General features: G+C 38.7%; 2 protein-coding genes and 1 long non-coding RNA gene across 8 annotated transcripts in view; 1 reads left to right on the forward strand and 2 right to left on the reverse strand.

Annotated features, from left to right (window-relative positions):
• The window catches only part of LOC122561730 (lysine-specific demethylase RSBN1L-like), a 64,581-nt gene extending 53,447 nt beyond the window's left edge, over nucleotides 1-11,134 (reverse strand). Inside the window, exon 1 of one of the 2 annotated variants that reach the window (XM_043713804.1) lies at nucleotides 10,539-11,134. In XM_043713804.1, the coding sequence (XP_043569739.1) occupies nucleotides 10,539-11,040 (502 nt within the window). In that variant the 5' untranslated portion in view covers nucleotides 11,041-11,134. The other variant, XM_043713806.1, reaches the window with a different exon arrangement.
• Nucleotides 11,135-11,216: 82 nt separating this feature from the next.
• LOC122561731 lies at nucleotides 11,217-13,081 on the forward strand. 2 transcript variants are annotated; one of them, XR_006315094.1, is made up of 3 exons: nucleotides 11,217-11,287; nucleotides 11,398-11,837; nucleotides 12,493-13,081. It is a non-coding gene; the product is annotated as an uncharacterized LOC122561731 (long non-coding RNA). The 2 variants fall into 2 exon arrangements; XR_006315095.1 differs by having other exon boundaries at nucleotides 11,398-13,081.
• Nucleotides 13,082-19,799: 6,718 nt separating this feature from the next.
• LOC122561733 (tyrosine-protein phosphatase non-receptor type 12-like) overlaps nucleotides 19,800-26,357 on the reverse strand; it is a 129,486-nt gene continuing 122,928 nt past the window's right edge. For 3 of the 4 annotated variants that reach the window (XM_043713809.1, XM_043713808.1, XM_043713810.1), the window contains 2 exons: nucleotides 24,259-24,324; nucleotides 19,800-20,765 (listed from right to left, as the gene is read on the reverse strand). In XM_043713809.1, coding sequence (XP_043569744.1) covers nucleotides 20,704-20,765; nucleotides 24,259-24,324 — 128 coding nt within the window. In that variant the 3' untranslated portion in view covers nucleotides 19,800-20,703. The remainder of the gene's footprint in view (nucleotides 20,766-24,258; nucleotides 24,325-26,357) is intronic. The other variant, XM_043713811.1, reaches the window with a different exon arrangement.

Genomic DNA, 26,357 nt, shown 5'->3' on the forward strand with positions numbered 1-26,357 from the left:
GAAAGAGAGAAAGAGAAAGAAAGACAAGAGAGAATGCAGACATGTATATTGGTATTAGCCAAACATCAAATCAAAGGAAAATGCCAAAATCAATGATTAAAGAAGTAACAGCAGGACATTTTAAAAAATCATAATGCAATCATGAATAGTCAACAAAGATTTGTGAAAGAAAAATAGTATTAGATTAATTTATGTCAGAATTATTTAACGAATAATAGAAAGGTGAAAAATGGGGCAATCAGATGTGGTACATTTGAATTTTCAAAAAGCATTCAGTTAGGTGCCACAACAAATGGTACCTAACAATAAAAGAGATAATGTGCTTTTTAGAAAAAAAATTCATTCACAGGATGAATGGCATCCGTCAGCATTTATTGCCCATCTCTAATTGCCCTGAGGGAAATTAACAGTCAACCACATTGTTGTAGGCCTGGAGTTGCACAAAGGCTGGACAAGCTAAGAAAGGCCATTTGCTTCCTTAAAAGACATTACTGAACTGGATAGATTTTTCCAACAGTCAACAATGGTCACCATTAGAATCATAATTCCAGATTTGTACTGAATTCAAATTCCATCATTATCAGCCATAGTGGGATTCGAACCTAGTTCTCCAGAACATTACCTCGATCGCTGAATTACCAGTTCAGCAATAATACCACCAGATTGTCAAATTTGTTAGCAAGTGGGAAGCAGAGAATTAGGGTAAATGTCATTTCCAGGTTTGCAAACTTTAACTGGCCCTCAACGACACAGTCCTCATCATTTGTGAAGGATAGGGCCTCGCACTGCCCTCAGCTAACAAAAATGTGGATACACTCCTATGTGCGCTAAAGACCACACGATCAATTTCGTGCAAACAATATGGGGAGACAAAAGTAAAGATTATTTGCAATTTTTATCAATGACTTGGATGAAGAGATCATGTCGATGTTAGTGATATTTGCTGATGACACAAAGATTGACTGGATAACTTTAAATGAGAAACAACAGAATTTAGATAGATTAACCGAGTGGGCAAAAATATGGCAGATGAAGGACGCGTGGAAAACATAGATCTTATTCTGGCAGGAAAGACAATAGTTTACTATTTGAGTGGAGAAAGACGACAGAACCCGTGGTCGGGAGGGACCTGGAAGTCCTGGTAAATGAATCACAAAACATTAACATACAGGCACAAAAGGTAGAAAGGAAGGTACTTGGAATGCAAGAGGAATGGAATATAAAAGTAAGATAGCGTTACAATAGCTGTATTGGACCTGCCACCACATTGAGAGTAGTGCATATACCTTTAACCTTGTTAAAGGTGGGATAATAACTGGATTTGTCAGGGAACGTACAATTGCTGTTTCCTGAAATGATGGGGTTGTTAAGGTTAAGCATGTCAGGTGTTTACTCATTGGAGTTTAGAAGAATGAGAGTGATTTTATTAATAAATACATACACATAAGATTCTTACAGGACGTGGAAATAGTGAGTTGCTGGGAGAAGTTTCCTTTTCGTAGGCAAGTATGCGCAGATGTGTGTGTTGGGGGAAGCAGTGAGTGAAACAAAAGGACTATGGCCACAGTGTAAAAATAAGGAAAACCTCAATTAACAGACAAGGATGAATACCATTCCTCTGGACTGATGCTAGACTTTGCAATTCTCTATTCTGGAGCTGAATCACTGAATATAGTCAAAGCTATGTTTGATTGATCTTTGATTAATGAGGAAGAATTATGGTAGCCAGGCAGGAAAATGGCATCAAGCCCACAATTGGATCAACCATGATTTTACTAAATGGCAGAACAGGCGCAAAAAAGTTAAATGGTATATGCTTATTCTTACTTTGTATCATCTTATGCACTGTTTTATACTAATGTCTAACTCATGAGCATCACTGATTTACAGAAACTGCAACAGGATAATCCTTGAGTAGCACCATCATTTTCAATCCAGTCATGGAGCTGCGTTAATTTAAATTTCAATAAAAATGAGTGACCTTGATGAATTTCAATATCCACTAGATTGTAAAAGATATGTCGAGGTGCCAAGTACATGACGAGTGTGGTTTGTGTTGTGAAGATAAATTGAACTACTTAAAGATAGCATATTATTAGACCCTTCATCTTGCATCTTTCATAAATTTAGATCAAAAAAAGTGCTACTTCCTCCATCCTAATGGCAAGCAGAAATTCTGCATTAAAAACTATAAAAGTTAAAATTACAAAAAGATACTGAATAGGCAGGCATCATGAAAGCCCTGACACACCTGCCCCAACGTACACATATATTGCTGCTTAGGCTTACTCCTACACAAAATATTAAGTTCCATCTGAAAGATGGACTATAATTTACATATGAAACAAAATGCTAGAGCTTTTGTGGGCTATTTAGAGACAGTGAATAACTTCAGCAATTGCTGTAAAACCTATTATTAAGCAAAAACTGAAGCAATTTTTGATTTCTCTGGATCTAACTGCATTATAACTGAAATGATTATATTGATATCTCCATTGATTTGAACCTGGTTCATTACTGATGATCCAGTATTAAAGATTAAACTTGAAGTAGACATTTTACTGACATTGTGCTTGTACCACATGAAATGGAATTTACTTCACTATACAGAGGCTGAAATCTTCCAAGATTATCCAGTGTACAATGAAGGCCCTTCAAACACAGAAGTTCAACATTACAATATTAACTGCTTGCCTGTCAGAATTTTCTCACACAATCACAGTATAAACACTTTGTGAAGAGTGACTGAAGTTCGGAATATTTATTCCATGCAAAAAAGTTAGCCACATATGCCTCCATGATTCGAAATACTGTACTGCTGCGCAAAGTATTTTAACATGAAATGGTAAAGTGGAGTGACTAGGCACTTTTGAAAGTCTTCCAAACTTTCAATGAAAGTGATCCTGATCTCCAAACAGCATGTAATTTTATCCAGTTCATGGCGTTGCTCTGACCTTTGCCTTTGAGCGAACCAAATAAAGGATTTCATATTTCAAATGACCACTGACAGCACTTCATCACTGCTCTATTTTTCCCCATCAGCAGCTCTTTTTTTCATTTACATCTTTATCAGCTTTCATTCTGGAGTTGTTTTGGTCACATTTGGTATTTTTAAATATTTTTGAGTACTTGCAGTTATAACTAAAAAGTCCCAAGATTTTTCATAGGTGCACCAAACAGAATACAGCAGTGCCACAAACAGACACTCGGAAAGGCAACTGAAAGCTTAGTCAAAGAGGTGTGTTCTAAGAAGTGATGTGAAGAGGAGAGATAGAAAGAGACAGTGCTTAGGCTAAATAAGTACAGACAATAATGGATGGATAATAGAAATTGGAAATGTCTATGATGTCAGAACTGAAAGAACACAAACCAGAAAAGGGTCTGAACTGAAAGAGGCTCCAGAAAGACAAGATCATTGTGACATCTGAACTGAAGGGGGAAGAGGGAATGTTTCTTAATAGAGGCATTGTCAGCTTCAGAGTTAAAGTAGGTCATGTGTATATCATCTTGCAGTTTTCAGCTGCTTAAAATTCTATTGGGAGTCTATTAACACATTATTTGTCTCTCTCATGGTTAATATAGCACCACATTCAAATCCTTCCATCATCTGTATGTGTTTCAATTAGTTGAACAAAACATCTTCACCATTCCTACATTAATGATTTAGAAGTTGGAAAACCTATTGCTCAAATAACCTAATGTTGTCTGCTAGAAATTGCTGACTAGTTATATGGGGAAGGTCTATACAAAAAAAACTATGGCTAAAATAACATTGCCATAGCCACATTTATGACAAAACATTAATGCTGGAAAATCTTATGTCTGCTGCATGTTGGACATTTGGCCTTGGTTTATTTGATCAATTGGCTGAATTTGAATTTGCTTAATTTTGACCATGAAAGAAGTGAAACAAATCCAGATTTGCCCTGGCCACTTCATTTCAAATGTAATAAATGCAAACATACAAATCAGGAGGAGCATGCCATTCAGTTCTGAGCCTGCTCCACTAATTAATAAAATTATGGCTGGTCTGAACCTAACTTCAAATCCAAATTCCCACGTTACACTTGCTTAACAAGAATTTATGCCTTAAAAATATTTTAAAATCTCTGCTTCGATCACCTTTTCAGGGACAGAGTTCCAAAGATTCATGACCCAAAAAGCTTCACCTACTTTGTTTTAAATAGGCAATGCCCCAATCTTAAACAGTGACTTCTAATCCTAGGTTCCCCACAAGCAGAACTATCCTCTTCACAGCAATACAGTCAAGACCCTTCATGATTTTGTATCTTTCAATCAAGTAATTTCTTACTCTTCTAAGGTATGGCCTACATGTGACTCCAGACCCATAGCAATGTGGTTGACTCTTAACAGCCCTCTGGGCATTTAGGGGTGGTCAGTAAATCTGGCCTAGCCAGTGACACCCTCATCCTATGAATCAATAAAAAAATGCCAGCAGATACAAGTCTAGCCCATCTAAATTTCCTCAAAGACAAACCATTTATTATAGGTAGTTAACTGAGTAAACCTTCTCTGAACTGATTTCAACTTTTTATATTCTTCCTCAAGTAAAGTGACTAATATTGTGCACAGTACTGCAAATGCAGTCTCATCAATGCCCTTTAGAACTGAAGAATAACCTGCCTACTTTCATATTAAACGTTAGGATAAATAACTACATTCATAGAGTCACTGCGTCATAGAGATGTACAGCATGGAAACAGACCCTTCGGTCCAATCCGTCCATGTCGACCAGATATCCCAACCCAATCTAGTCCCACCTGCCAGCATCTAGCCCATATCCCTCCAAACCCTTCTATTCATATACCCATCCAAATACCTCTTAAATGTTGCAATTGTACCAGCCTTCACCACTTCCTCTGGCAGCTCATTCCATACACATACCACCCTCTGCGTGAAAAGGTCTCTTTTATATCTTTCCCCTCTCACCCTAAACCTATGCCCTCTAGTTCTGGACTCCCTGACCCCAGGGAAAAGACTTTGCCTATTTACCCTATCCATGTCCCTCAATTTTGTAAACCTCTATAAGGTTACTCCTCAGCCTCCGATGCTCCAGGGAAAACAGCCTCAGCCTGTTCAGCCTTTCCCATAGCTCAAATCCTCCAACCCTGGCAACATCCTTGTAAATCTTTTCTGAACCCTTTCAAGTTTCACAACATCTTTCAGATAGGAAGACCAGAATTGCACGCAATATTCCAACAGTGGCCTAACCAATATCCTGTAGAGCCGCGACATGACCTCCCAACACCTGTACTCAATACTCTTGATCAAACGTCTTCTTCACTATCCTATCTATCTGCGACTCTACTTTCAAGGAGCTATGAACCTGCACTCCAAGATCCCTTTGTTCAGCAACACTCCCTAGGACCTTACCATTAAATGGATAAGTCCTGCTAAGATTTGCTTTCCCAAAATGTAGCATCTCGTATTTATCGGAATTAAACTCCATCTGCCACTTCTCAGCCAATTAGCCCATCTGGTCAAGATCTTGTTGTAATCTGAAGTAACCCTCTTTTTGTCCACTACACCTCCAATTTTGGTGTCATCTGCAAACTTACTAACTGTACCTCTTATGCTTGCATCCAAGACATTTATATAAATGACAAAAAGTAGAGGACCCATCACCAATCCTTGTGGCGCTCCACTGGTCACAGGCCTCCAGTCTGAAAAACACCCCTCCACCACCATCCTCTGTCTTCTATCTTTGAGCCAGTTCTGTATCCAAATGACTAGTTCTTCCTGTAATCCGTGAGATCTAACCTTGCTAACCAGTCTCCCATGGGGAACCCTGTCGAACACCTTACTGAAGTACATATAGATCACATCTACTGCTCTGCCCTCATCATTCCTCTTTGTTACTTCCTCAAAAAAACTCAATCAAGTTTGTGAGACATGATTTCCCACACACAAAGCCATGTCGACTACCCATAATCAGTTAGGAGAAAGTGAGGACTGCAGATGCTGGAGATCAGAGCTTAAAATATGTTGCTGGAAAAGCGCAGCAGGTCAGACAGCATCAAAGGAGCAGGAGAATCGACGTTTCGGGTATAAGCCCTTCTTCAGGAATGAGGAGGGTGTGCCAAGCAGGCTAAGATAAAAGGTAGGGAGGAGAGACTTGGGGGAGGGGCGTTGGGAATGCGATAGGTGGAAGGAGGTTAAGGTGAGAGTGATAGGCCGGAGAGGGGGTAGGGACGGAGAGGTCGGGAAGATGATTGCAGGTCAAGAAGGCGGTGCTGAGTCTGAGGGTTGGGACTGAGAAAAGGTGGGGGGGGGGGGGGGGGGGGGAAGGGAAATGAGAAAGCTGGAGAAATCTGCATTCATCCCTTGTGGTTGGAGGGTTCCTAGGCGGAAGATGAAGCACTCTTCCTCCAGGCGTCGTGTTGCTAAGGTCTGGCGATGGAGGAGGCCAAGGACCTGCACGTCCTTGGCGGAGTGCGAGGGGGAGTTAAAGTGTTCAGCCACGGGGCGGTTGAGTTGGTTGGTGCGGGTGTCCCAGAGGTTATCCCTAATCAGTCCTTGCCTTTCCAAATACATGATGCTGCCTGAACTGCTATGCTCTTCCAGCACCACTAATCCAGAATCTAGTTTCCAGCATCTGCAGTCATTGTTTTTACCTCAAATACACGTACATCCTGTCCCTCAGGATTCCCTCCAACAACTTGCCCACCACTGACATCAGGCTCACTGGTCTATAGTTCCCTGGCTTGTCCTTTCCGTGCTTCTTGAACAGTGGCGCCACGTTTGTCCACCTCCAATCTTCCGGCACCTCACCTGTGACTATCGATGATACATCTCAGCAAGAGGCCCAGCAATCACTTCTCTCGCTTCCCACAGAGCTCTAGGGTACATCTGATCAGGTCCTGGGGATTTATCCACTTTTATGCATTTCAAGACATCCAGCACTTCCTTCTCTGTAATTTTGCAAGATGTCACCATCTATTCATTTACTTTTCCTAATTATATGTTGTACCTGCATACTAAACTTGTGATGCATTCATAGGGACATCCAGACACTTGCCATTTAGATTTTTAAAAAGTCTCTCTACCAAAGTGCGAAATTCCACATTTTCTTAAATTTAATTTGGCAAATCTTTGTGCAATTATCAATATTGTTTTGGAACCTCACATTCTCTTCACAAATTACATTCCTACTGTGATAAAAGATATAGACTTTAATATCATTTATGTTAGAATTTGGATTTGAGCTAGTGGTATTTGTGCTTTCATCTATATGTATGTCTGAATGCGTTTAATGATTAACTTGCAAGTATTTCTGTAGCCATTGTGATTTGATTTTTAAAAAGTCATCTAACCTTCATCAGTGTATCTGTCTTTCTTTCTACTATACTAATCTAGCTCCCTTTCTATACAAAGATATTTGCCTCAATTCTTCTTTGTGACAGCAAATTCCACAGCTTTACTACTTTGAAATATTTTTTCCCCCCAGAAGTTCAATATTGGATTTCTTAGTGTTCTTATAATTTCTAGTTTTGGATTCCAGTTTCTCTGCATCTAACCAATCAGTTAGTTTAATTTATCTTAAAAAGTTATAGTCAGGTCAGCCACCAGAGGTTAGCGTTTTCCACACGGGGAAAAGAGCATCCCAACTCGTTCAGTCTTTCCTGATAAAGTCTGCTGTCTGTAAATAAATGCAGGAGGGCAAATTTAGTCATTGTAAATGAATGTAATTTTAACAACGCAGCTTGAAAGGATGCCATTTCGTCCATTAACTCTCTGCTAGCTCTTGAAAGAGCTCACCATGTGGATATACACTCCCCTCTCTTCTCTTTACCCACAGCCCTGTTTATTTATTTTACAAGTATTTGCATAATCTCCTATTGAATGTCACTTTGTAGTTAATTTTCCTAAACTTTCAAGCACCACATCCCATATTACAATAACCATGTAAAACAAACGTTTCTCTGGATGCTTTCCAACTGTCTTACATCTGTGTTTACAGATTACTGATCTTTCTGTCAGTTTCGCAAAACTTACTCTCATCAAAACCCTGCATTTTGGCCCCTGGAATATAATGTGGTCTGTTTGTTTTGGCAGAAAAGAAAAGCAATATACTGTTTAAAGGGACATTTCATAAGTCAGTGGTACAGAAGGATCCAAGTGTTTAGCGAATAAATTATAAAGTGTGCAGGCACAAACAATTAGGAAGGCCAACAGAATTTTGTTGAAGGTTTTACTGCAGCAGTACAAGGCCTTGGTGAGACCTAATCCACAGTACTGAGTATAATTGGTCTTCTTTGGAAAAAAAAGTACAGGTTAGGAGAATGAAAAATAACCTCATTAAAACATCCAAGATCATGAAGGGACTGAACAAGGTGGATACCCAGAAAGATGTTCCCTTTAAAGTCAGAATTGAGGATTTTTTTCCCCTGAAGATTCAGAGTTTAGAATTGTCTTCTCCAGAACGTTGTGGGGGCTGAGTCAAGTGTTACATGGTGAAGACAGGAGAGGGGAGCTGACAACTTACCTATAAGCTTTAGCTATAAACTTCAAACACAGAGGAAACAAAATTTTTAAAATGATCTGTTCCTCCTCCCCATTCATAAGAGGGTGCAAAGATGGTGCTTTCAGTATGTTTCTTCATCAGGTCCATGACCTTAGGTTTCATTACCCTAACAACACAGTAAGACTATAATCATGCACTACAGTTATGCCAAAAAAATACTGCTTTTTTGGTTCTACAGCAGCAAAGATAGCTGATTCACTGTGCTTTTGGCAGAAAAGCATCATTTGCAGCAACACAGCCAAATTAAAGAGCAGTACCGAGAGGTCAACTACTCAATTATAACTAAGCTTATCTTAACCATTTTTGTGTTAAAAGCATACAATAATATGAGCATATTTGTTTAGGTCATTCAACATGGATATTACTTACAATTGTGATGTTTTTAAATGTATTTTTAAATTTGCTCATGGAATGAGGCCAGCATCTAATGCCAATTCCTAATTGCCCTGAAGAAAGTGGAGGTGAGCTAACTTGAACTGCTGCAGATCTTCAGGTATAGGCACACCCACTGTTGTTAGGAAGGCAGTTCCAGGATTTTGACCCAGTAATAGTGAGGGAATGGCAACATATTTGTATGTCAAGAAGATGCACATCTGCAAGGGGAATGGAGCATGTTCCCACACATTTGCTGCCATTGTCCTTCTAGGTGGTAGAGTTCAGGGATTTGGAAGGAACCTTGATGCATTACTGCAGTGCACCTCATAAATGGCAAAAATTGCTTGCACTGCACTTCAATGCTGAAGACACTGAATGCCTAAGATGTTGGCTCAGGTGCCAGTCAAGCAAGTTGTGTTATCCTGGATGATGTCAACCTTCTGGAGTGTTCTTGGAGCTGCACTGATCCAGGCAAGTAGATTTTTCAATCGTGGTGGTTCCTTCACCAGCTAGGCAGACCCCATATTACAGCTATATCATTTAGTACTTGGCCGGCTCAGTCAATAGTGGTGCTTCTAAGCCACATTTGGTGATGAACATTTAAGTACCCCTGCCACAGCACATTCTGTTCCCTTGCCAGTGATTCTTCCAAGTTTCACTTAACATTACAGTGCACTGATTCATCAGTTGAATGGTGGTGGTGATTGGGGGGCAGGGGGGGGGGGGGTGGATGGGAAGAAGAGATGGTAGGTAGTAATCAGCAAGTTTCCTTGTCCATATTTGACCTAAGTCTTCATGGGGTTCAGAGTCAATACTGGGGACTCCCAAATGAATCCTTCCCAACTCACATCCAAGATGTGTCTTGCTAGTGCTGAGGTTGATGTTGACTGGTGGGTCCATAAAGTTTAAAGTTTTTAATTAGACTTCATAGTGGTTTAGCACAATTGAATGCTTGCTATGCTATTCAGAGAGCATTTAAGAGAAAGCCATTATGTTGACTAGAGTCACATGTAAGCCAGACCAGATGTTTCAAGAAGAATTCAAAGTTCACCATTTGCTATGGTGGGATTCAAACCCTATCCTCAGAACATTAATCTGAGATTCTGGATCACTGGTCCAGAGACATTAGCACTCAGCCACCACCTTCCCCAAATTTGGTACATAAACATTTAACCTCAGCTTTCATCATTACTGATACAAAAGTGATATGTTGTCAAAACTAACTGAGCAGAAGCATCTATCATAAGGAACATGATTTTAAAACAGGGAAGGAAAGAGTGGAGAAATATTAAAGTAGTTTTACAACCAGTCTGCAACGTACAATAAAATGTCTTAGTAGTTCACGTTCTATTTCAATTACCCAAACTCTCTTTACAATGTTAACTGCAGGATCCTTAACAATTTTTTCTCGACTTCGACATTTTCAGTACTGTATTCAGTTGGCGCAGATTTTCTGAAATTTGCTACCTGACTGGCGCCAAAAAATCATCTGGGAGCACTACACAACACAGTAACTTCATTGAGGTGTAGCGTTCATACTTGCTGTCAACAATACAAGCAAGAAAAAAAAAACGAGACGGCCTGAAAAGTAACTTCATTTCAAAATGTAGCACTACACCTTTCTGGAGTAACTTGACATCGCCGTTTTCTTTCTTGGCCCGATGTTTCTTCTCCTTCTCTTTACTGTTGTACTTTTCCTTGGAAGATTTATTCGATTTTGAGTGAAGGTAGAGCGATGAGTAAACAGGGGGAAGTGGACGAGGAGCAGGAGTAGGAGGCAGTGTATATTTCGGACTCACATCAAGTTCAGAACAGTTTTTGATAGTGTTACAACTGCCCTTCTCTCGGTTTCTATCCCTATCTTTCTCATCATCAGCCTTCCCCACCGCTAACAAACTAGTCGGCGACGGCGCGCCACGCACTTCCACTTTGGGTTTACCGTAACCATCGAGCAATGGCTGCATCTTCCTTTTCTTGGTCACTGTCTTACGGTGCTCCGAAGACGAATGCAAAGCCGGATTCACGTTGAGAATCTCGGCATTAGGAGTTAGTGGCAACTCAGTCCGTTCCTCACTATCATTCTTCTCCACCACGACACGTACATAACTCAACTGCGCCATTTTGAACCTTGGGCCAAAGAGAAATCTCTCTGAGCTGACGCTTCGAGGGGTATGAGAACCAAGCGAACCAGAGCATCTAACCCTCTCACTGATTGATGTGTGAAGTAGCCAATCGCAGAGTGGATGGCTTCCGTTAACCTTTAAAACGGAAGTAGTAACCCTGGGAAAGGGGCGAGATTTCCTGTATGAATAGTTGCGAAGGACGGAGAATGCACAGCCAAGAAAGAGATGTGGAAATGTTTTGAATGTGATAAAAATTTAAAGAATGGCATTGCAATATTTTCAAGTAAATTTTAAATATGCATATAAATTGAAAGGCTATACCACATTAAATTATAAAGATTAATTCTTTTTAAGATATACAAGGTATGTAACGCCGAAGGGATTAATTCCGGTGCGACATCAGAAGGGTGTTCTCGCGGTGTTGCACGCGCGGCTGGAGCTGCTGTCGTCATTAACGGCCTGTGGACCCTACTGGAGTCTTAATGGCAATGATAGACTCGCCAAACAAGTCCTGTTACTGTATTTGGAGGTGACTGATTCTTTTGCTTTACTTTATTATCTCAATTCAGATTTTATTTTTTAATGAACCACAGACGCCTTTGTTTATACGGGTTCAGGACCACAATATCAATCGTGTTTGGCACAAACTGCCCTGGTGCGAGTCCGGCTGCAGCGGTTTGAACACAGCCCAGATTCCAAGTGGAGAGACGTCACGCGGCCTCGGGTACTTTTAAACGGAGGGCCAGACCACCCTTTCTCAACTTTACTATTTCTTAGTAGTTATAACACAGCTGGTATATCCAAGATTTCTTACTTTTTTTCTGTTTTGTAACCAACACCACTAGATTAAGTGGACGTTATATCAATGTTAATTCGTTTTGCAAACGCGGAGAGGGTATCAAATCTTGTTCGCTGGTTAGAATGCAGCACTACTATCCGTAATGCTTGAAAGCAATTTTACAGATTTATAAATTTCCGTCTGTGTTATTTAACAAGTTAGATAATAATCATACCTCAGCTAGCTGAGAGGGGAATCCATTCCACTGACCGTGCTTTTATTTGTCCCTTGTCCCTTTTCCTTTCTTCCTTCGTCCTTCTCATCTCCCAACCCAGAGTCAGGTCGGCTCTGGCCCACCAATTTACACTCTACCTACTAATGCCAGACTCCCTGTCGGTAACAACTAGCAAAAGCTTTCCAGACTTGTTCATGCTTAAGGCACAGGTAGTAGAATAACCCGGTTACCATAGCCTTCAAGTAAGTGTCTAAAGCTGTTTAGCTTTATTGACCAGTAAGGAAAGTGAAAGACAGCGATCACTAAAATTAGCATTAGATAGTAACTTCAATTAAATCTAATACATCGCAGTAAGATTGCGGTGAGTAGGGCTTTTGAGTCTAAGGCTCGTCTGCTTAATGAACCTTTTTGTTTCTTTTTTACTCTTCCTTTTAAGTGTTACTTACCGCGCATGGAAGAACTCTGTCACGGCAACTGCATTGAGGCAGCGAGTCGGCCCAGTGCTGTCTTGCGGCGGAAATAAGTTTAGGTTCTCGAAGGCTTCTGCATTGACAAAATGGTTGTGGCGCCGAGTCATAGCTGCGGCAGCGGAGACGCATTTGGGTTCCCGGCCACATCTGCGTCCAGTGCACACTCAGCCAGCCGTGGAGGCGAGTTCGGGCCCAGTACGAGACCTGCTCGCAGCAGCTGTATCGGTGAGATGAGCCCAAACCAGACTCATGGCAGCAGAGTCAAGTTTGGGCTGGTGAGGTACCTGGTGGCATTTATGGCCTCTATACTGGTGAGGATTCCATGGCAAGTGTCAATGAAGGCAAAATGGCACCAAAAAGAGTGGCGAAGGGGACTCATGCCACGACAGTCACAGCAGAGCACTTAACATGGAGGACTGAAGTTGAATATTTTTCTGCCTTTCTACTGTATAGTTTATTTTTGTGAATTAGTGCCAGAGAATAACACTATACAGCACTTTTAACTGTATTTAGTAACAAAACACAAGTGACAAATAAATCAACCATGGATTTGCATAAGGCTCGTGTGTATTTTTAAAAATTGCAATTTTAAATATTTCATTCTAACTATAAATATCTTGCACTACTAGCCAATTGTCGACATTGCACTTTATATAAATTGGAGGTCATCCAAAAGTCTAGTTGTGTGTTTACTCATGCCAAGTCCAATTTGCCCATCACCCCAGTGTTTGATTGACAGAAGTTCCCAGTACTTCTAACTTAAAGCACATATCTTGGTTTTCAGCTACATCTAAGGGCCTTTCGCTCTCAGGTCTTCTAACTCAGCAACTTCCTGATATTGAATTGATCTTGTGGCTTCCTAATTGTCTACAATTGATGGCCATGCCTCAGCAGAAAGCTCCAGATTTTCCTTCATACACCAAGCTTTTGTCCAACCATTCTGTTGTGACCTTATGATGTCAGCCATTGCTTTGCTATGAAGTGCCTTGGGACTTGTTAAAAATGACGTTACAACAATTTTCTAATAGCAATAAAATTTTCAAAGCCTGAAAGTATCATCTTTCTCAGCCAGATTCATCTCGATCCTCAACTACAGCAGGTATTTCCATAGCACTGCTTTCATCAAAGTCATACAGCATGCAAATAGAACCCTTGGTCCAATCAGTCCAAGATGAACCTAATCCCAAATTAAACTAAGTGCATGTGCCTATTCATGGCCCATGTCCTTCCAACCGTTCCTATTCATGCACCTATCCAAATGCCTTTTAAAGGTTGTAACTGCCCACATCTATCACTTCCTCAGGAAGTTCATTCCACGTGAACCACCCTCAAAAAAATCGCCCCTCATCTTTTATAAATCTCACCCCTTAGTCTTGGAATCCCCCATTCTAGGAGACAAAAAAGACACCTACCATTAACCTTAACTATATCACTCATGATTTCATAAACCTCAGTCACCTCTCAACCTCCTATGATTCAGTGAAAAAAGGTCCCAATCGTTCCAGCCTTTTTTTATAATTCAAACCTTCTGAACCCTTTATACCATCACTGATACAGCATCAATTGTGCAAAGGCCACCAATTGGCTCATGTCTGTCCCAATTCTCCACATAAGTAATTCACTGAGTTCTATTCTCCAGCTTTTATCCCATATTCTTTTCAGATAACAGCTTAAGTCACTCTTGAATATTTCAGTCTCAGGAACCCAATCCCAGAACTTAATCATGAAAAGACATGAGTTTATTTTTCCCTCATTGCCTTTGCTTTTTTTCCCCCAATTACTTTAAATCTGTGTTGACTTGGTTTTGATTGCTTTACAAGTGGAAGCAGATTTTGCCTATTTTGTCCAGACACTGCCCCCTCCCCCCTTGATTTTGAATTCCTTGAGCAATTCTTTTCAAGAACAGAACATGCTTAAGTATTTTCCAAACGTTATCGACTTTGCTTTCACATCATTCCTAAATAGTGGTGCAATACTCTTGTTGAGGCTGAATCAAATGTTTTTGTACAAGTTCAACATAACCTTCTTCCTGTTACTGTTTATATCCTGAACAATAAAGCCTAGAATACTAAGTCTTAACTGCTCTCAACGTGTCCTACAGGTGCAGTGAATGATTCCTGCATATATACATCCAGGTCCCCCCAGTCTTTCATCCAATCTTTACCAGTTATGGCTTTTATTTTATATTGTTTCTATGTTCTAGCCAAAATAAATCATTTCACACTGAATGTCCTCTTTCACCTGTTCTGCCGATTCCACCAAATTTAACCTTGTCTTTTTTTTTAAAGTTCTACATTCTTTTCTGATAAATGCATTACGTTCCTACATTTTATACTGCAAACTGAGATAGTGTCCTATACTCAATGGTTTATATCAGGGATACTAGTGTTTAAATTATTTTTCCTCCGATTCACATCCATGACGCACAGCAATGATCCATCCTTGGTTCCCTCAGTCACTTTAGACCTAGGAATGAGCTATTCATAGAACCATAGAGATATATAGCATGGAAACAGAACCTTCTGTCCAACTCGTCCATGCCGACCAGATATTCCAAATAAATTTAGACCCATTTGCCAGCATTTGGCTCATATCTGTCTAATCCCTTCCTATTCATATACCCATCTAGATGCCTTTTACATGTTGTAATTGTACCAGCCTCCATCATTTCCTCAGGAAGCTTATTCCAGACATGCACCACCCTCTGCATAAGAAAGTTGCCCCTCAAGTCCCTATTAAATCTTTTCCCCCTCATCCTAAACCTATACCCTCTAGTTTTGGATTTCTCCGCCTGGGGAAAAGACCTTGTCTATTTACCCTATCCATTGCCTCTCATGATTTTATAAACCTCGAGAAACATCCCTCAATCTCTGATGGTCCAGGGAAAATAGCCCCTGTCTAGTCAGAGTTATACAGTATGGAAACAGACACTTTAGTACAACTTGTCTGTGCCGACCAGACTTCCTAAATGGATCTAGTAATATTTGCCAGCATTTGGCCCATATCCCTCCCTATTCTTGTACACATCCAGATGCCTTTTAAGTGTTGTAATTGTACCCATCTCCATCACCTCTGGCACTTTTACCCTTACAGGCATCACCTTCTGCGTGAAAAAGTTGTCCCTCAGGACTCTTAAATATTTCTCCTCTCATCTTAAACCAAGCCCTCTAGTTTTGGACTCCTCTACCCTGGGAAAAAGACCTTGGCTATTCACCCTATACCTGCCCCTCATGAGGTCTATAAGGTCACCCCTGAGCCTCCGACGCTCCAGGGAAAACAGGTTAGCCTATCCAGCCTCTCTCTATAACTGAAAACCCTCCAATCCCAGCAATATAAGTGGACATAGGAACTTTGTCAAAGATGACTATTTTCAGGCTTTGCCTCTTTATTAATGAGAATGTTGGCGTCAAAAGGAATGGCAATGCTTCAGTGAAAGGTTTAATGACTTTAACCTATCTGGGTGGAATTTTATTTAAAGTAGTAAAGTACCATCTCAAGCTCAGCAAATCTCAAAGTTTGTATAGCAGACTTAAAGTTATCCTTCAGGATATAGCTCACCACCACCTTTTCAAGTGCAACGAGAGATAGGCAATAAATGCTGGCCAGCCAGTGAGGCCCGCGTCTCGCAATGAATTTAAAAAAAGGAACTTCGTGACTTTTCACTTATGAGATCTCAGTTAAAGCTAAACAATCTATTAACATGATCCGACTTGCAACATGAACATCACATGCCAATGCTAGCTCCAGACCACCCCCAATACTGCAACCCCTCAATCTCCCAACCAGCAATAATGCTACTTTTTCACTGATGACTCATAAATAAAGCTTAAAGATAATTGTTTTCAATAAAGTTTTCAGAGAACTTAATCATCACTGGATAGCACACTTGCCTCTGAATTAGAATGACATGGATTCAAGGTCAGATACTTCAATGCACAGTCCAGGGACAATCTACAGTACACTATTATAAGCACTACAGTATAACTACACATTTATCTATCAACAAACATCTGATCATTTATCTTATTCCAACTTGTGGGGAAGCTTGTGTACAATTAAGACCAAACCATCAGTTTCAGCTCTATTAATCTTACCATCCCATTTTCAGAAACTTGGCATCATATTATTCTTATGCTCAGACTCCCAGAAACAATTTGTGAGTTAAGATTGCTTTATTTTGTTCCTGAAACAAAAGTTACCACTACCCCATTTTTTCGTGTCTGCATTCAAACCTCTCCTTCCTCCACATCTCTCAATCTCTTCTGCCCCCACCCCCAATTCTTTTCTATTATACCCTCTGTCCTGCTACCTCTACTTCCTTCCCATAAATTTGAAGAGCTTGTGGATTCCTTTTGATTGATAATCCTAAGGCCATACACTCAAGCTGCTTCTATTATGTCATAAAGTCAGATGTACAGCATGGAAACAGACCCTTCAGTCCAACTCATCTATGCCAACCCGATATCCCCAACCTCATCTAGTCCCATTTGCCATCACTTGGCCCTCTAAATCCTTCCTATTCCTATACCCATCCAGATGCCATTTAAATGCTGTAAATTGTACCTGCCTCCACCATTTCCTCTGGCAGCTCATTCCATACACACACCACCCTCTGCGTGAACAAGTTGTACAAGTCCTGCTAGGATTTGCTTTCCCAAAATGTAGCACCTTAGATTTATCTAAATTAAATTCCATGTGCCACTCCTCAGCCCACTGGCCCATCTGATCAAGATCCCGTTGTAAGCGGAGGTAACAGTCTTTGCTGTCCACTATACCTCCAATTTTGGTGTCATCTGCAAACTTATTAACTATACCTCATGTTCACATCCAAATCATTTATATAAATGACAAAAAATAGTGGACCCAGCAATGATCCTTGTGGCACTCCAGTGGTCATAGGCCTCCAGTGTGAAAAACAACCCTCCACCATCATCTTAGTCTTCTACTTTCGAGCCAGGTCTGTATCCAAATAGCTAGTTGTTCTTGTATTCCATGAGATCTAACATTGCTCACCAGTCCCCCATGAGGAACCTTGTCAAATGTCTTACTGAAGTCCATATAGATCATGTTCACCGCTCTGCCCTCAACAATCCTCTTTGTTACTTGTTCAAAAAAAACTCCATCATTCGTGAGACATGATTTCCTATGCATAAAGCCATGTTGACTATCCCTTAACAATCCTTGCCTTTCCAAATACACGTACATCCTGTCCCTCAGGAATCCTTCTAACAACGTGCCCACTACTGATGTCAGGCTCACGGTCTATAATTCACTGGCTTGTCCCTACCACCTTTCTTAGATAGTGGTACCACATTAGCCAACCTCCAGGCTTCCGGCACGTCACCTGTGACTATCAATAATACACTTATCTCAGCAAGAGACCCAGCAAACACTTCCCTTGCTTCCCACAGAATTCTAGGGTACACCTGATCAGATCCTGGGGATTTATCCACCTTTATGCATTTCAAGACATACAGCACTTCCTCCCCTGTAATATGAACATATTTCAAGAGGTCACCATCTATTTCCCTACATTCTATATCTTCCATGTCTTTCTCCACAGTAAACACTGATGCAAAATACTCATTTAATATGTCTGCCATCTCCTGCAGCTCCACACAAAGGCTACCTCGCTGATCTTTGAGGAGCCCTATTCTTCTTTCCCCTCTTTCTCCAACAAACCAATATTGACATATCAAGTTTCTCCTTTCTCAGCCCTGAATGCACTTCGAGATACTCTTTTTCTAGTTCTCCTTGTGCCCTGCTTTGAATACATCTCATCCACGGGACCTAACTATTTGATTGCATTTGTATTAAAACGCGAACCATCTAACTTGCCTCAAGCACAGCAAATTGTTCTTCCTTCCTCAGTGCAAGTTATTTTGAATAATTTTTGAAATACGCAATTTTTAGTCTTTTGTCCAGCAAAGTCAAAGAAAGCTATTTAGATCATGAGTTAAGCAAACCAGCAACAGACGATTTTAAAATGGTGAACTGCAACTTGAATTTGGATGAATGGTTATTTTGAAAGGCTCGACTAAAACTTCTGAAGTCTTCTTTGAAAAAAGTACATGGCACTGCAATTTTGAACAATAAATTCGTGTTCAGCAAATTATATTTACCCTGAGAATTAGCATGTTTTGGGAATAAAAGATACATATTTCAATAACCGTAGTGATGTATTTAGATACAAGCCGAGAAACACAATTCACTCAGCTTTATCTTTCAGTTGTGCATATTTGAAGAATCCACAATTTGATAAGGACTGACTTTAAACTCAAGCTTATTGGCTGTTACTGTTAAGTGTCTAAAGATTAATCTGAAGGCATCTTACACATTTTAAGTATAAACACAAAAAGGCTGTAAAGAATATATTTAAATCAGATAAAAAAACAAGTTTATACAAATTCCATTAAGACATGTTTGAAATTGGTTTAAAGGAGGCATATTAAACAATTCACTGTTCTATTATGAAGATTAGTTATACAAAGGCCAACATCAATTAAGCTAAAATAATGTCAGCCAAGGGTGGCAAGACCCAATTAACATTAGGAAAGGGAGAATCTTGAATCTACCCCAAGGATTAAAACTCTATCTCAAACGTCACTGTTAGTATTTGACTGAAAAACACTTATTCCATAGGAGAAGCTTTTGTGAAATTGATTGACTTACTAAAATCAAAGATCTGTTGGATGAGCTAAATACATTCACAACTTATTAATTAGACTGGTGCAGAAAAAAAAACTTTAATTGTGAATCATCTTGTGCTGGATTAATAATACTCCAGTTTGTTCTTGTATTCATTTTCTTGACAAATTGTAAATTATACAAAACCTTACTTGTCCCTTTTCGGGTTGGGAGTTGCTGGCTAGGCCTGCATTATTGCCTATCCTCAGACTCAACCATATTGCTGTGCTTCTGAAGTCACAGACCTGGTAAAGATGGCAGGTTTCCTAAAGGACACTAGTGAACTCTTTTTTTCTCAAAGTGACAATCCAAATTGGTTTGATAGTTCCACATTAGGTAAAGTTCTTTATTCCAGATTTTTATTGAATTCACACTTCTCCATCAGGCATCCTGGCAGTCAAACCCATGTCCCCAGAACGTGGGTTGTAGGTTACTAGTTCAGCAACATTACCATTATACCACCACTTCTTTTTGTTACCTCCGCGTTAGTAAGCTCATTCATATTCAGTGACAAGTACTGAAAAGAATCTATTACTCAATGTAAGCTATTTTGTCCAGTTTAATCCAAAAACACAAAAAGGCAAACTACTTTGCTTTTAGATCTTTACTGACAGGTAATATTGTAAAATACAAGATTGTGAGACTGATAGTCCTTTTATTCCCAATGCACAAAAGCACAAACAAAATGCTTACATGATGTTAACAGGATTGCATACTGTTCGAAGGCACTTACTAAATTCAAGGCCAAATGAACAAGAGATCAAAGTGGGATTGGTTATTAACAGCATATAATATAAAAATATCCTTTTGCTTATAATTTACAAATGTATTATTACAATCTCAACCCCTGTTAAACTGCAATTTCCTGCTTATTTCCAGTAGTTAAGAATGCCTGAAAGAATATTTTTCAATAATTTCAGGGCAAATAATTTACAAAAAATGGTACACAAGGTTTAGATCATGCACAGATTTCTTACATCTTCTGTTAAGAATATTTAATATCTGCAACATTGTCAATTATATACCTACCTGCCCTGTACATACATAAAAAGAGACTAATGCACATAGTAATTTCTGAAAGTTAGCAGAGAATAGTTGTCACAGACTACCTATTTATACTTACTATATTACTATACAATCCTAAAAGCAGTGTAACAAATTCCCCCCCAAAAAATAAGGCCTGTAATACTTTACTTTTTTTAAAAAAAGTCTTAATACTTTAACTGTGAAATAAGGCGGGTAAAAATGGTCCCAGCAAAGAGATATTTAGCACCGGAATCCACACCCTTGGAAGGTTTATAGCAAGTTACAATAGATGTAAACTGTGTACCATTTTGTAACTGATAAGTCATCTAAATTGTTCTTGCTTTTTTTGTTAGTAAAGAAAGATTGTTTTTAGTGAGTGTGAATAATTTTTCTACTTTTCAGTCCTTTTGTGGCACTTGAAGGGAGATACTCCAGTATTACGGTCTATTTGAATATCTGCTCCATCATGTCCACTCAGGAGGAGGATCTCTTGGCCCTTTCGGTTTTGTGTAACGATTATTGAATCCTGCAAATTAAAAGAATGAAAATTTGCAGTCTGTAAATTCAAGGCTTTAAAAATAGATGTATTTGTTTACAGAGTAAAATACAATTATGCAACCTACACAGTACCAGTAACATGGTACAACAGCAAAATAATTTTAATTGAGTGAGATACATTATCAAATGGATAATTTTCAAAATTAGGAGCCCAATTGAGGATTCATTACATTTGACACAAGCAAACAGTTTCATTGACATGAAAGTAAGGTCCTACAAGTTCAATCACATCCACAGTACTTTCAAACACACAGGGTAAAAGCTAAATGCTGCATGTGATCACTTGGTGGATTCAGACAGCATGAAAATTGGAGCGAGAATTATTAGCAAGCTTTGAGAAGATTTGTAGCTCAGGTTGAGGTTCTGGATATACGTTTGCTCACTGAGCTAGAAGGTTCATCTCTAGACGTTTTGTCACCTGACAAGGTAATATCTTCAGTGGGCCTCAGGCGAAGCACTGCTGATAATTCCTGCTTTCTATTTATATGTTTGGGTTTCTTTGGGTTGGTGATGTCATTTCCTGTGGTAAAGTCACTTCCTGTTCTTTTTCTCACGGGGTGTCATTTACAAAATACCATGCAAGGACTGAAACAAACATTACATTGGACAAACAGGCAGAAAACTAGCCATCAGGATACATGAACACCAACTAGCCACAAAAAGACATGACCCCCTATCACTAGTATCCTTCAACTGGGACAACACATCCATCCCAGGACGAACCGATCAAATACCCGCGCGACAATTCCTAGACGCATGGCATTCCAACCAGAAGTCTATCAACAAACACATCAAGTTAGACCCTATCTACCACCCAGTAAGAAAAAGAACAGGAAGTGACGTCACCACAGGAAATGGCATCCCCAACCCATAGAAACCCAAACATATAAATAGAAAGCAGGAATTATCAGCAGTGCTTCGCCTGAGGCCCACTGAAGATGTTACCTAGTAGGGTGACGAAACGTCTGGAAATGAACCTTCCAGCTCAGCAAGCAAACCTACATCCAGCTAGAATAATAGTAGGACAGACATATTCACACTTCTTGACAATATATTTGTTTGGGGTGGGTAGAAAATTAATGATTTACAATCTGTCTTAAAAGGAAAGTGCATTTTGGCTTCAAATAAAAGGGGACACTGCAAAAGCTGTAAATGAGAGCAACATTTTAAAATTGTATTTCTCAGCCATGAGTTTTCAGTCTGTAGTCAACAAAACTTGACTTTTTCTGAAAATAGATAAACCCTCTCTACTCACCACCTCACCAGATCTGTCAATGCAATGGACTATATACAAGACATTTCAAGTTACAAGGGGAATGCACTGATGTGACTTATTCTCATTTAAATAGACTGACATGTTTATGTTACTGTACACCAAAACTTTACACAGATTTGTGATAAAATTAATCTTCAAAACAAAAATCTGCTCCAATATGCATTGCTGAACCAAACAAACTGACAAAGTTGTTCATTTGATTGCTAACCAACATCAAAAATTGATTTCAACAAATTACCATTCACCACTGCAACTGAAAGCTAGAAGGGGATGTGAGGGAAGTGGTGCAAGGGGATGATATAATGCTACATTTTCTTGACAAGTGTATTTACACGGACATCAAGGTTTGGACTCCACGTTCTTCACAGTTAAAAAGCTTACCAACTATTTTGAGTTCACACAATGGACACGCAGGAGAAGCATAAAAACTACAACTTTGCAGTCATTTACCCTACACACTATTTGCTACAGAAATGAGTAGACCGTTGTGGGGGAGAATACAAATTTTGAAAAGGTAAATCTTTATAAAATCATTTTAAAATTTGGTAACCAATAAAAATAATTAACTTTTTAAGAGATTTATCAATAGAAAACAAATTAGTCGCCATATGTTTGCTCAAAGTGTCTTTTAAAGTTAATGTTACGTTCATGCAAAAATATTTGAAAATGCAAACAGCATTGAATTATTTCTGAAATGTGACTAAATTTCCATTTATGAACTTGTTTCTATTTAAAAATGTTTGTTAACTAAACGGTCATAAATGCCTTGAACGTTTTTCTCATCATTCTCATTTCTACTTTTTAAAAGACAGTTTCCTATAAATGTTACATTAAAACATTGGTTTAACTTTACATTTACTTCTGTAATACATCATTTCTAGGGTATTTTTGAAAATGTATTTGTAAAATGCACAATTTTGGACACCACTGTTGGTTCTTATTTAAACTGATTCTGTCACCCCTGGCATACAGCCATCAAAATAATATTGAATATAATGAAAATAAAGAAAACAAGAGCATGGAAATTCAATAAAGTGGAATGAAAAGAGAAAGCAAATAACCACGCTGATGCAAATGCAACAGCAAACCAAAAGGTAGAATGAAACACAAGATGTTGCGAAAGAGAGAGTTTAATGGACTTGGGATCTACAAGTTCAATGTATGATCAGTAGGTGAGAAATTCATGCATTGCTATGAATTTGAATAGGTTAACATTTATTGCACATGATTAAATTCCTACAGTGTTGCCATCTTACACAACCTATGGCAATTTATAAAGACAAAGTCTGATTTGGCTGCAATTATTGGGGCAGGTGAAAGAAGGGGATTTCAATTACATTTCAAATTTCAACAGTAGCACTCCTTTGTAAAATTGACATTGGAATTGGCTAGGCATGTCAAAAAGGTTAATTTTATTTTAATGGTAAGTGCTAAAAATGTTAAAATGAGGTTGGAAATGACTTGGATTTACTGAACCCAGACTAAACGGTATCAATTACTTCTTCAGTTCTGACATGCTAGAAATTAATCAATTCTAAACTGTTAACTATGAACGGTTTATGGCTTAAACATTGTTAAACTTCACTAATACAGATGAGGGTGGGCAGCTAACAATGAAAATAATGTGTTGAAAGGATTTTTTTTTAATTAAAAGGGCAAGATTCTAATTGTTAAAATAAAATCAATAGCTTAAAAAAGCAACCATTACTAATATAGCAAAACGGAAGAGGCCTAGCCAATGACACCCACAACTGATGAAGACTGAGAAATGCTTTGAATTGAGATATATTAAATATGCATTATTTTGCCTGAGCAACAGTAGTTTCGCTTGTGGGATAAAAATAGTCTCTAAAGTGGAATTACTCTGATAAAATTAGCCTATGAATCCTAAAAAGTGAAAATTTTATTTTGCCTCCTGCTGAGGGGGCAAAAGTGAAAAGTGTCCAAGGATGGAACTGTTAGCATGCTTTTGTCTTGTTGGTGATTAAATGTATTTAACTTTAAGGCTTTTATTCTCAAAGTCCAACCCCACCTTCAACTGAACAGTGGTAAAATAATTAAATGCTAGCTGCTTAAGCCGGATTATGAGATTCTACTTTCTTTCCTCTCTTGCCTCCACCCAAATTCACTCACCTCCAGACATTTTATAATGTACGTTTGGGGCATTGACAATGAAGGTCCTTACCTGATTTTTGGAGACAGGATACAAGGACAGTTCTCAGCATGCTCATTTTCGAAAGGAAACCACTGTCTGATAAGAGGAGGTCACTTATGAAGTTTGGTTTAAGTCTAACATACCACTTTCAATTTGAGGTGACAGTGTTAATTAATAGGATACAAACATGCTTGCATGCATGTATGGTTTTCTGGGACATCCATTTACAAAACAAAAACAAAAGCAATGTTTTGCTAAAACGAACAGGAAAGGAATTAAAGTACCAAGATGCTTACAAAAGACATGATCAGGAAACATGGAGCGTTCCCAGTATAATTGTATACAAAGACACACAATATCTGACTCCATTATATTAGTTAAAATAGAAAACATTAGTAAGGGGATAAGTATAAGACAAGCCAGAAAGTTACATATGTGCATGTGTGTTCATATATGTCTTAGCAGATTCCAAGCCCGACAATTTGTGATCTACCATTTGATATATAGTTCTTCTTTAGTTAGGAACTAGAGACAGTCTACATATCATGTAGATCTCTGAAAATTTGACTTTAAGTTTCAAACGTTGCACAAGTTTAACAATATTTCATTTGTGTATTTTGTTGGTAAAACACTACAAGTTCAGTCATTACAAGTCTAGACCCAACAAGTTGTCAGCCCAAATAAACATTGCCCTATATACTTCTGCAATAGTGTGGTATCTTACGCATCTCACTACAAGTCAATCTAGAGTGAATTCAATTTCCATTAGAGATGTGTTTTAAAAACTCATGAATGGGATTTGAACTACTCTAAAATCAAAGTGTGTGAAGGAGCTTTATTTTCTCAATGGATTCATGGACCTACCGTTAGCATGACGCTAGCAACTTTTAGAGATAGCAGAGGATAAAAAAAGTGCTTGGCATGTTGATAGACAACATCCATCTTTTTAATGGCATCTTAATAACAAGACAAATTAATAATTCAGCTTTCAGTATGACTAAATTGCACGGAAACCCCATGTTTAATGGCAACACAATGAGGAAGTTTAGTAAGTTATAATTTGGCTTGAAAAATTAGTGTCATGAATGTACGTGAACATGTACATTTGGTAGTACTTTTCAATTTAACACATGCAAATTAGGATTTGCTATAATCCACTTAAAGGTTAAAGGTGATTTAAGACAACTTTCCCTTTTAAAAATAGAATGCCAAAAATATTTCATCAAGAGTTGACAGCCAGCCTCAGTAAGTTCTAATATTCTAACAAGGTCTAAATTTAAATTTACACGAACAATTTTGGGGGAAGAGTCAAGAATATAATTTTTATGACATCTTTTAACTATATAATGTCTGAGAAAGACTATTTCTTGGCCTTCTTAACCGAGATTGAAAATCAAAACAGTCAGTCAGTCTTCTTCAGACTGAATACAAAGGCAGATATAGCACAGTAAACCTCAGGGGTCTGAAACAATGACAGACTTGATAAAGCGGATTAGAATGTATTTAACGGCCAGGAAAGACAAACTGTAAAATAGAAGATGTTCACAGATATTGCTAAGTAGCACCACTGCCAAACATTGAATGTGCTGTTTGTCAAAACTGTCCTTTTCTGATTCCAGCAGCAGGGGATCAAAAACATATGTTCACATACACAACAGCTTTTGCTTTAAAATTGAATAAAAAGCAAATAGTACTTTGTCTTCAAAAAGCCAAATCACCTTTTCATTCACACTACAGTGTCTTCATTATCAAAGAAGCAAGGGATTCCCGTCTGTTAGTTAAAAAAGACTATTTATATCCTTTGATTCACTCAGCATTAATGTGTTGATCTAACAGACGTTTCCATGTTGTAATTAGCTTGATTTGCATATTAAGTTTGAGAAAATGGAAAGAATGTTTTATTGTAAGCTATATACGAGATCTATCATGTACAAATTTCCTTTCCAATGAATGATGTCATTTTACTCTTGACCCATACTCCTGAAATCAGACAAGATTTGCATTGCTCATTTTACATCTTTAATGCATCCTAAGGCCATAAATAACCTAGAACAGCTTTGTACGCAAATACACAGATCAACATGGCACAAAGCACACATTAATTTCCTGGTGATTTTCCTTCCACCATT

Source organism: Chiloscyllium plagiosum, chromosome 23 (assembly GCF_004010195.1).
Source record: "Chiloscyllium plagiosum isolate BGI_BamShark_2017 chromosome 23, ASM401019v2, whole genome shotgun sequence".
Lineage (NCBI taxonomy): Eukaryota > Metazoa > Chordata > Chondrichthyes > Orectolobiformes > Hemiscylliidae > Chiloscyllium > Chiloscyllium plagiosum.